A 12,015-nucleotide genomic window follows, 5' to 3' on the forward strand; every position below is an offset into this window, starting at 1 on the left:
TTGCATTCCTGTTGGTGTGAGAAGTGTTGTAGATATAGATGACAGATGAAGAAAAAATGTAAAATTTGACAAAACACCGCTAAGGTGCAGATGTAGTACTGAGTGCCGGGTATAAAAGTTGTGACGCGTAAGAAGCGTCTCACACGTCCCTTCTCGTTGTTTAATTATTTATATTTTTTTTTTTGAGGTTTTAAGTTACCGCTCTACCCTTGGGTAGGGGGGATATATTTGGCCACCCGCCTTTACAAGGGGGAAATCGCCACGTCGAAATATGTAACTTGTTACAGCTTTGCTCCAATACTTACCTGGCGTAGAGTATCTTGGGCTTAATTAACAATGATGGCGATTTTTTTGTCAACAAAATTTGTCTACGCGCGCGTTTTTGTTTTGCTTATCTAGCCAACAGTGTTGGTTGTTTAATTAGAAAACTTATAAACCGATTTTAATATTCGGTTTAATAACAACATTTATTTTTCTACAAGATTTGCTAAGATTAAGGACGTCCTTTTATTGGATTTCTTATTAAATAAGCTTTAAGCATACAGTTTGGTACATAGAACGCAGCACGCCTGCAGGAAGGTAGGCCGTAGGCTTTCCGTACAAATTGCACAACTTTTCCTGCTTTATTCCACAAATAATATTACGTACAATACAATATACAATATTTTCCACAAATAATGTATTTTTTCTTGGGACGACACAAATTAACACGCAAACAGCTGATTGGTTCGCACAAAAAACCATCAAAAATATAACTGAATAATTCCCAGAAATATAATAAAACAAAAAGAGAAGTGAGAGGAATGAGAGAAACATGCCGCTTGTGCCAATTTGTTGTTTAAAAAATTTTAACAATCTGTTAACGATTTTTTATGATTGACTGACTTGGTCAAGTAGAATTTTTGTATTAAATTTATGACTTGGACAGAAGGTAGAGTAGCGTTCTCGTAATCAAAGTAATACGAGTACGTGTAATACATTTATGGAGTTCAGTTGCAGTGCTGCAAAAAACATGCCACTGAATAAAAGCGCTCGATTAAACGTTGAAATCAATCGCATTTTAAGTTCAAAGCCGGTTAGACTTGTTCCAAAAATAACTCGGATCTGCATTGTTCTCAACCGCAGGTTGCAACATAACACTCATTTACATATATACTAATTAGTGGTTCAATTGTGCATACTTTTTCAGTTTTCATTTGACCCCAATACAAGTTCTTATCACAATTACTATGTATAATCCAAAAAACACTGACCTGGAGCGCGATTACTTTCCCAGCTATCACACCATACGGTTCCAAGATCAGACCGCACCCAACTTGTCAGTACAAGACAATTTCGTACAGCTGACAGTAAAACGTGAGCAAACGAGAAATTAATTAAATTCATTAAAGATCGCAAATGAACCTCAACTCCCCTTCCAGAGGGTAAAGACTTGACGGACAAGCAGGCAATAAAAGTGGACCATTTTCGATATGGCGGCCAGGACGATCGGCAAATTGTGGATGCCTTTTACAACGATTCCACCAGTGAATCCTCTCCGCTTTTTGTGTATGTCCATGGGGGCTACTGGCAAATGCTGGACATAACCCACTCCTGCTCCATGGTCGGTCCCCTGGTGCGTCGTGGCTACCGGGTGGCTGTCATGGACTACAATCTGTGCCCGCAGGTGACCCTGCACCAGCTGATGCAGGAGTTTACCAATTTTCTTAACTGGATCTTTGAGTATGCCGAGAAGGCAAATATCACAGAGATTCATTTTGCTGGACATTCGGCTGGCGGGCACATGCTGGCACAGATCCTAAACGCTCACGAAGTAGTCACCCCCGAGAGACGTCGGACTATTCGCTCGCTGATCTTCATGTGTGGCGTCTACGATCTACGCGAGCTGTGGTCCTTGGAAAATGTAAATCCCAGCAACATTCTGGGACTGAACGCTGACAAGGCTGTGGCACTGTCGCCCATTCTGTGGAATTATACGGATGCCAAGTCCTGGAGTTTCACTAAATTCCACGTGATGGCCGCAGAGCACGAGAGCATGACATTCATCGAGCAAAGTCGCGTCTTTAGCCAGGTTTTGGAGAATGCTGGCTTTCCCACAAACTTCAAGCTGATGCAGAGATACGATCACTTTGATATTATCGAGGAAACGGCCAGCGATGACTCGGCCATAGCCAAGTATCTGCAGGAGATTTTAAAGCTTTAAACCCGGTGTACTCGCAAGTGGATAAGATCAGATTACTCTCAATTATTTTTTCTTAGTGTTTGTTTAAAACAATCTTAACTTAATAGTATGCTCTGATAAATATGTACACTGTGTTATGGATTTTGTGTGTCTGCGCGTTGCATAGGCCCCTCGGTACACCCAGGAGGGGATCGGGTCAGTGCAGAACACACTACAAGAATTACAATTACAATGCAATTTTGTTTGAATTAGAAAATAATCAACTAATATTGGGCGAATAAATAACTTAAAATAAAACAAAACTTAGGTGGCCGGCAGCTGTGGCTTCGGCTGTCCCGCAGATGCTGGCTCCAATCGGATCCAATCGGACTATGACTCTTCGTCGGAAATGATAATCTCAGCAGAAATAACGCGTTTCGGCAAGGGATTCGAGCTCTGTTTGATTTTCTGTGCCTTTTCCTGTGTCTGTGCCAGTAGCAGTTCCTGGGCCTGTGCCTTATCGTTGACGACGCTGGCATTCAAACTAGAAACGGATATAATCTTTAGTTTCCCATTGGGCGGTGCATCATTGGGGTTGAACGTGGACTTGGGGTTGGCCTTCGCATCGCTGTCGGCAGTCTCATCTCTCGTTATATCTATCACATCCTTCGAAGCCACCAGCGCATCTGTCTTTGGTGTTGCTGTTTCAGTCGAGGTTTCCGCTTCAATCTCCGAATCGGCATCGCTTATGTCGCCGTTTACCTTGAATTTGTCCACAAATTCATCAAGATCCTCCTCATCTTCGTCATCCTCCTCTGATTCAGAGTCGTCCTCCTCATCATCGGCATCCTTATCATTGATTGCTCCACCAGCCGTGGCATCATTGGGCGGGCGTGCTGCTGAGGAACCATTCAGCAAAGCGGCAGCCTTGGCTGCTGCCTGGGCACTGGTGCACGGCTTGTCATCATCATCTATCACAGCTGCAGCGGCTGCCGCTTCCTTTTGCTTCTTGAGACGCGCCTCGCGCATGATCTCCGTATTGACATCCTGCTCCCTCGAATATCTACAAAGAGGAAAACATCGCCGAATTAGCAACGCAAGTGGAGGGAAGATAGCATTCGAATTGCTCACTTTGCCAGTACATCACTAATCTTGGTGTGCTTCTTGCTGTTTTCCTTGAGCTTGGCCAACAGTTGTGGGTCCGTGGCAGCCGGATCCTTGACACTGCCCGTAAAGTGATTGGCCGTCTCATACAGATCCCTCTTGCGTTTCGACTGCAGCAGTCGTCCCACCGAAAGGAAAGCATCGCTGGCTGTAAATGGGCACAAAGAGTTAGGACATCATAATTTTCATGGCCTTGTGGTTGCTGCGTTCTTACCTATTCGCTTCATTTCGAAGGAGGCCAGGCCCATGTTGTTCATTTTGTTGCAATGCTCGAGCAGCTGCAGGACATCGTGGTAGTCGGGGAACTCCCGCATGCGATTCACAAAAGACGATAGCGTGCGATTGAACTGGGGATAGGGACTATCCTCGAATCGGATCGGTTGCTTCAGCTGGCGAAAGGCACTCTTGCTCTCGCCGGTTAGATCACAGATTTTTTCATAGATTTCGCAGGCGCGCTTCTTGTAGCGCTCCATCGTCAAGTAGCTGGAGTTGTCATCATCATCCCAATCCACCTCGGCGTTCTCTAGCGCGTGGATCCTCTTATTTATCCTATGCAGGGCAATGTTCATTCTCCTGATGTGCGCATCTGTGCGTTTGTCGATACACGGGGATATGGGTTCGGGGACAACATCACAGGCTTCCTCCTGCTCGCGTCCCTGATTTGACTCGAGCGTAGCACGTGTGGGCGGGTAGATTGGAGCCACTTCTATGGCTGGAGTGTTCTCTGGTACTAACACTGCATCTGGCTCTGATTCTGATGCAATCACCACCTTCGCCTTGCGTCTAGCCTTCAGCTCCTCCACCACACCGCTGAGGTGCATGTAGACCATATCCGACTCGGCTTTGATTCGCTCAATGGCCGATTCCAGTAGCTTCCGGAACCCGCGCGACTTGACAAAACTCTCGTGCACACTGTAATAATATTTGGTGAGCTTTGTTTCAATGAGTCTCGTCATTTCCTTGGATTTATCAGACTCTGCACAGAGTTGCAGCAGTGCCTCGTATTCCGGAACAAAGGGCAACCGGTCTGCAGGCTTCTCTGCCGAAAGCTTCTCCAGCGCGGACATCTCTGGCGCTGGTGATGGCTTCTGCTCGGATGGCTGCCTCGCGGGTGGCGTCTCAGGTAGATCGTCCAGGTTGACGACTATTTCCGCAGGTGGTTTAGTCTTTTTCACCTGGTTTGCTGACGTGACTGTTGGGGAATTGACTCTGGGTGACGCTGGCATACTCCTGTTTGGTTGTCTCTGTGCCGCCGGCATTGTCTGTATTGTCTCCTGCTTATCTGTGGGAGGCGTGGTAGGCGGTGACTCCACCAGCACAATCGTTGGCGGCGGCAGCTGGTGGTCCCGCTTCCGTTGCTGCGTCTGTTGTTGGAGTTTCTGTTCCTGCTGCAGATGCTGCTGGGCCAGATGTCGGCGCCAGTCCTCGTCAGATTTCTTGAGCACTGTGATCGGCTGGATTCGCTTGATGTTATTTGCCGGCGGCTTGGCGGGAACTGGCGAGATGCTCGCGCCGGGCAGGGAGTTCAGCTTGAAGGCGGACGCCTTGGCCAATTGTTGGTGCTGCAGGGCTGTCGCTGCCGGCGGCGGTGTGGTTGTGGGCGTGAGCTGAGGCGTGATGCTTGTGGTGGGCGGAAGATTCACCAGCAGCGGCTCGTTGAGCGCCGCTGAACAGTGCGGCGGCGTGGCCAGCAGCCGTTGCGGTGGTGTCGCACTGGCCGTAAACGACTGCAGATGGGATGTCAGCGGAGGAGTGCCCGACTTGCTTTTGTATGGCAGCGTGCGAGCGGCTCCAGCGGCCGGGTTGGGCACTTGCTTCATTGTGAGGCCATGATGAACACGGGGCACGGGCGTTATCTGTAGCATGGATGGAGCTCGGACTGCTGGTGGATGGATCTTGGCTGCAGGACTGTGGGCTGGCGGGGGATGCGTTGAAATCAGCTGCAGCGGCGGTGGTGTCTGCTTCTGTACGAGATGAGCGGGCGGTGGCGCTCGCTGCATTTGCTGCTGCGGCTGTTGCTTTTTCTGCTGCATCAGAGACGTTCCTGCTCTAGCCGGTGCCTTCTGCAGTGTGGGCAGCTGTTTCTGTGCCGACGGAGTCTTCTGCACCGGCTGAATCGTGGCAGCCCGCTGCGGCTGGTACTTCGGTCCACTAAGAACAGCCTGCTGCAGCTGCTGAGCCATGATCTGTTTCTTATGTTGCTGCTGCTGCAAATGCTGATGATTCATTTGTCCAGCGTTCATCTTTTGCTGCGGCATGCTCAGCCTGGCCGTGTTCTTCGTTTGGGGGCCGGCAACTGCATTGAGCTGCTGATTCTTTGGAGTCACAGCCGCGAGTGGCAGCTGCTTTTGTGGTTGTTGGGTGGACACAAGTTTGGGCGCAACTGCCGAAACTGTTATTTGATTACTGGGCATCGGCTTCAACTGGTTTGTGGTTGTCAACCTTGGCTGGTTTGTGGGCATCTGGTAGCCCGGAAGTGGTGTTCCCTTCATGCGGTAAATGGAAGTCTGCTGCACCTGGAAATTGGGCGACGGCTTCGCTTGGTTTGTCGCTGGCGATATCTTCATCTGAAGCGTAGGCGTTGTCTTCAACTGGTGACCGAGCGGTGTAGTCTTCACCTGATGAACGGGCGTCAGCTTCATTTGTTGGGCGGGTGTCAGCTTCAACTGCTGACCAGGCACCAGCTTCACCGGCAGAGTGGGAAACGACGGCTTCGCCGTCTGCTGATTGGGCGACGACACACTGGTTATCATAATGCTCTGTCCGAGTGGTTTGCTGTTTGACGGATAACCAGCAGCTTTCTGAGACATTGTCGTTTTCTGTGGCTTATTCTTGTTGATGTTGTTGCTGATATTGTTGTTAAAGATGTTGCTGTTGTTGCTGATATTGTTGTTAAATATGTTGCTGTTGTTGTTGTATTCATGCATGGAAGCAATCGATGTGATGACCATCCCATTGCTGCAGGCGGCTGCATTCTTGCCGTGCTTTGTGATTGTTATGCCACTGGGTATGTGCATAGGTTTGAGTGGCTGAAATTCGGGTGGATTGGATGTTGTTCCTGCTGCGGCTGTTGCTCCGCTAAGTGCTCCTAGTCTGCCGCCGCCTGACACGGATGCTTTTGGTATGTTCATCAGCTTATCCGGCAGGCTCTGTTTGGCGGTCCCATTGCGGGGCCTATCCAGGCGTCGTCGCTTGGCACCGGATGGATACTGCAAGAGGGTTAAATTGGCTTGAATAAGATGGATTGCAACTGTAATTGAGCAACCTGTTGGCTCGGAGATTTTCAAATTTTGAATGAAAACAAAACCGCAAAAAGCTGGCGCCGGATGAAGTGTTGAGCATGCTTTGACACATGTGTGCGTGTGTGCTTGTGTATGTGTGAGTTGTGTAGAGTAAGAGAGCGCGCGTAATGTGCAATTCTTTGAATTTCGAAACTGATTCAATGGTTCTCCTCATAAATTACGTCTTAAATAAAGCTACTCCGGGGGAGAGAGAGAGAGAGAAAGCGAGAGAGACTAGTATACGCACACAATCAACTGGTTTCACCTATTGTAATGAACATTATCGGGCTCCCATTGCAATTGCAAGACATCGAAACTCTACACTGGCTGGGTCTGGCAGCACCAGCACTCTACTCACTTGCACTGGTATATGTACTGTTTCGCTCTCAATAAAAGCAGCGCGAAAAAAAATTTGTTTCACATACATTGTAACACATATTCATACACTTATGCACAAACTGTACTTTTCAACACATAAAATCAACACGACCGATTATAGCTTTACCTCATCCTCCGACTCCGAGCTTATATCCACACAGATAGGCGACGTAGCCATGGTTTTGCGTTAAATACTTTAACACTCAATTTATAGTTTCTATTCGCACCGTTTTGATAGTTTTACTTGACATTTGGGATATCTTAGTCAACTATCGTTGTTGCCAGCTCGTTTTTCACGCATATGTGTCTACTCTGTCTGTGTCGCCTGAACGCTCTCTATTATATGACAATCCATATATATTACGGCCTGCTTAAATTGGCTATGCGTGTGTTTGTATGGTGTTGCTTTGCATTTGTTTTTTGGAGAGTGTGGAGAGTTTGGATAGAATAGGCTCTGACATTTGCCGCGCTGCCGTATCGTTTTCTAGTATCTCGGGTATATTTTATTAAGCTATTTTTGTCTATCGAATATATTCGATAGTCGATTTTTGTTTGTAAATAGAGTAGAAAGGTAGGCGCCTATGTTTAAATCAAATCCCACAAATTTAACGAAATGGGAGAGCCGTCTTCAAGGCGGATGAGCTGCACTGATCACTCCATTCAATTTAATGAAATCATCTCAAAATAATTTAAATTTCTGCGATTACATTTATCGTATAAGGAAATTTGGATTTTCACTTAAAACATATTATCCAAATTATTCTGCTTAAGAATATGAACTAAAGGCACTCCTGTATTTTCATGTTCGATATTACAACAAATTTATAAGAGTACTATCGATACTCTCGATGTTTCCTATTGCAACATCAGGATTTGTATCGCTATCCGTACATTTTAATCCATTTTGCTGGCCCAGCAACTTTGATCGATTTATAAATATGAACAGCAAAGTTTCGTAACGTGGGAATTTTCTGCGCAGCAATGTTGCTGTTTCGGTTGGCAACATGATGCGGTGCACCGTGCTGTTCACAAAAAAGACAGAAAAAAATACCTAAAGGGTGCCAAGTTTAAGTTCAACTGCACAAACATTTTTATTGGCAGACGCTTATTACTTTCCTTGACAAGGCTTTCAATAAAATCGAGATATCTGGCCTTAGTCATAACTTAATGGGCTTGATGGCATTAGTATCAGGCCACAACGATTCGAATTTTAAAGCCCTACGTGGTACATAAACTCCAGCAAACATGACAGCATTACTCCTCAATACACCTACATACATATGTATGTACATACATATATTCTTTTCAGTAAACCACTTATAATCGCTTATACATATGTCATTCAAAGTAAGTTCATTATTTATTTTGACATTTAGTACCCTTGGGTACTAATCAATGCAAAAACAAGTCAATCTCTGTTCGAGAACCATCAAACGAATTTTTGCAGATTACACTATTCGACAAACTTTTTTCCTGAAGGAACCAAACCGACTTTTTCTGATATATATCGGGCATTAAAATTGTTTCATGAATTATGGTTTTTTTCTATAGCAGACATTTTTTTGAAGCATATTTGAAGCCTGGTATTTTTGCAAATGGGCAAATTGAAACCCAGTGCCATCAAAGGGTTAATCAATCGTACTCAATGGTCGTTTCACACACACCTACAACGCAGAACCCTTCCAGTCGCACTATTGGCAGCATTGTTACGTTTCCCTTATTTTTCCGACGAGACCTTGTATAGTTGCTTCATGGAACCGGGCCTGGTTCTCGCTCGATTACCCTTCGACTATCAGTAGCTAGTTTATCACGGCACTAACCAAATAGTATAACCACTATACTATTTGGTGTGCCCTCGATTACAAGTAGCAGTACCAGTAAATAAATAAAAACTAGGCGGAACGTGTGAAACTTTTATACCCGGCACTCAGTCAGTATTTATGTGCATATGTTCATAATAATAGTAGTTCCGTACCTCACCACTTTCAAAGCTATTTTCAGAAACTTATAATCTTTCAAATTAAACTGAAATGTAAGCAATACAAATCAGAAGAATCCCAATACATTTGCAGTCCATATTCTTGTTTTTCACGATTTTTGTCGAACACTCATGAAAACTGCAGTTCATAAAAATAGGGACGTAAAAAATTTACAAAAACTAAAAGAGAAAACAAATTACTTTCAAAAAGCTTAATCTTAATTTATATATTCAATATTTTCACGAAAGAAATGTGTGGACATAGCGGTACTTTTTTTTTGGAGCGTAGAAGAAACCATTGTTCGGTCGAGTAGAAAAGACCGACGCTTTTGACTAAAAACTGAAATCAGGAGGTACAATGCAATTGAAAATTAAGTTGGATGTGCTCTTACTATGTATTCAATAATTTTGGATAGAAGAATAACCTTGAAAATAAGAGTTTGTAGATGACTGATTACACAATATTTATCTTGTCTGGACGTTGATATGCAATGACTGCACCATCAAGTGGCCCATGCGACACCAAGCCAAAGCCTGTTACGCGCGGAACCCAGCAGAACGCAGCCCTCCTCCCGCCCAACCGACCGAGGGGCGCTGCCGCATGACGCGCGGCGCGATTAACCGAACCGGTCGCGAGCATGCAGGAAAGATAGATGTTAGGCTAATATTCGAGGAAAATTATAAGTAAACACAACTAAACTAGAGCAAGTATAGCTAAGCAAGCAAAACTATCAAAGTCAGAAACAAGACAAAGCTAAAATAAAACTAACTACGTGAGAGGTAGGCTAGTATAACAGATTTAAGAAGAGGAAGGGAGTTAGTTGAGGATATAATGTGGTAGAGAGAATTATAATCCGAGCATAAAACCCTAAAGGGTTCGTGTGAGGCATAATTCGATCTACATAGTGGAAGGAACAAAGGAATAAAGTTTCTAGTGGGTCTAATGGGAATCGTAAAGTTTAAGCGGCTCAACACGTCAAGGGTGTCTACATCCCCCTTGATCAAGTTGTGCATAAAAATTACACCAAGCATTTTTCTACGACTAAATACGGATGGAAGATTTATTAAAAGAAGTCTACTACGTTAGGATGGCAGTATCACAGTTGCATCCCAGTTGAGGCCCCGTAGGGCAAATAATAAAAAGTTTTTCTGTACTGATTCAATACGGTCCTGATGTATGTTGTACACATGATCCGTATTCTAAAATCGGACGAACATGCTAGATATAGAGAGTCTGCGTTATATAGGGGTCATAAAATTCCTTTGACCACCTCTTTATAAACCCAAGCACACCCATGGCTTTATTTACCATGGTTTAAATGTGTTCAGAAAACTTTAACTTAGGGTCTAGTTTAACACCTAGATCATCAACCAATGTAATTCTCTCAAGAGAACTACCGCAGAGGGTGTAAGGAGCCAGGAAGGGGCTGGAGCGATAAAAAGTCATTACATTGCACTTCGAGGCATTAAGTTGTAACATACTTGCACAGCACCATGACTGAAAGCTATTGAGATCAGATTGCAAGCGAGAGTCAAATAAAATGTCCTTATACTGGACACAGAGCTTAACATCATCCGCATACATAAGTACTCAAGAATTTGTTAATACAGAAGGCCATTAATAAAGAGTGTGAAAAGTAAGGGGCCTAAATGGTTACCCTATGGTACTCCAGTAACCATAACAGGTAAAGACAAGGAGTTTTTGAAAAGGGCCCTTTGAGACCTAGAACACAGGTAGCTGGAATTCCATCTCAACAGATTGGGCGGAAACCCTAGAAGGTCGAGCTTTTGTGCAAGAAGAGAATGGTTTACAGAATCGAATGCCTTACTGAAGTCAGTGTAAATAACATCCGTCTGCAAGTTACCTTGGAATCCTTTAATGACAAGGGAGGTGAACTCTAAAAGATTAGTAGTTGTTGATCGTCGCCGTATAATTCCGTGCTGAGCTGGAGATATAAGTGATTTGCAGAGATATATATTAGAACATATTAGGAATAGCGGATAACTTAGATATACCACTATAGTTTTTAGCGTCGACTTGCTACCTTTCTTATGGAGAGGAATTATAAAGGATTCCTTCCAGATGGGGGGGAAAGCTAAAAGAATGGATGGATAGAGTGAATAGTTTAAGCAAAGGTCCGCACAGAGACTCGGCACAGTACCTAAGTACACAGTCGGGAACTCCGTCAGGGCCCGGTGAAAATACCGGCTTAACTAATTAAAGTTCATGAATTAAGGAGCCTTCATTAAACAAAGGGCAGAAAATGCCATTGTACCTTGTAAACTATATGGATACATATGACCTGGGTAGCTTTCCTGGGAATAGGTGGTTTGAAAAAATTGTGTGAAGAAATTGCTTAATACGAAGTTCCGCTTATACACTTCCTGTCCTGGTAAGTACCGGATCTCTCTCGCTTTTCGATCATACTGATCCTTTGATCTCTTTTAGGCCTCATGCGCATTCTTCCGGACCTCATCGCGGATGATCTCCTGCTGGTCTTGCCTTGCCACAAGTAATACTTGCGCGTCGTTAAGGGCTCCCAGTTTCCTTTCTAATTTGTAGTCCCGCCCGCTGGTGAACATGTGCTGCCCGAACAGCACGAAGTATGGCGACGTGCCAATAGCTGTGTGTATCGCACTCCTGGCCGCACCCTGTATCTCCGGCAACTTCTCATCCCAGCGTGTGTGATCTTCGCTGACATAAGTCCGGATTGCTGCGGGAATGGTCTGATTCACGCGTTCTGCCGCGTTCGCCTGTGGTGCATAATTCCCAGATTTCATGTGAGTTATACTTCTTTTGGTCAAGAAGTGTGTAAACTCGGCTGATACAAACTGCTTTCCGTTGTCTGTGTTGTAACGGACACGGGAAGTGTCGTCTCGTCAGCACTCTCTGTCTACTAAAAGTTTGCCGGCTAGGCTCAGGGAAAATGGGGTGGGTGGTGTGCTGCGAAAACGAACTCCGTCACCTAACAAAATCGTAGACAGATTTACGGGAACTGGGATCGGAATTACAAACCCGGACGGAACTTAAGGTCCACTACCTACTGTGAAGA

General features: G+C 45.0%; 2 protein-coding genes across 3 annotated transcripts; one reads left to right on the forward strand and one right to left on the reverse strand.

The window, feature by feature from the left end:
• Positions 1–1,158: 1,158 nt before the first annotated feature.
• On the forward strand, positions 1,159–2,305 carry LOC117591561 (kynurenine formamidase). Its single transcript, XM_034284866.1, has 2 exons — positions 1,159–1,356; positions 1,422–2,305. The coding sequence occupies exons 1-2, from the start codon at positions 1,230–1,232 to the stop codon at positions 2,201–2,203; spliced, it is 909 nt and encodes a 302-aa protein (XP_034140757.1). The 5' UTR covers positions 1,159–1,229; the 3' UTR covers positions 2,204–2,305.
• Positions 2,246–7,430, reverse strand: LOC117591560 (msx2-interacting protein). Of its 2 annotated transcripts, XM_034284865.1 has the most exons (5): positions 7,112–7,429; positions 6,226–6,534; positions 3,540–6,192; positions 3,293–3,473; positions 2,246–3,224 (listed from the first exon to the last, which is right to left on the reverse strand). In XM_034284865.1, exons 1-5 carry the CDS (start codon positions 7,160–7,162, stop codon positions 2,552–2,554), a joined length of 3,867 nt encoding a protein of 1,288 aa, XP_034140756.1. In that variant the 5' UTR covers positions 7,163–7,429; the 3' UTR covers positions 2,246–2,551. The 2 variants fall into 2 exon arrangements, with proteins under 2 accessions (XP_034140756.1, XP_034140755.1); XM_034284864.1 differs by having other exon boundaries at positions 3,540–6,534; positions 7,112–7,430.
• Positions 7,431–12,015: the final 4,585 nt, after the last annotated feature.

Source organism: Drosophila guanche, unplaced genomic scaffold (assembly GCF_900245975.1).
Source record: "Drosophila guanche unplaced genomic scaffold, DGUA_6, whole genome shotgun sequence".
Taxonomy (NCBI): domain Eukaryota; kingdom Metazoa; phylum Arthropoda; class Insecta; order Diptera; family Drosophilidae; genus Drosophila; species Drosophila guanche.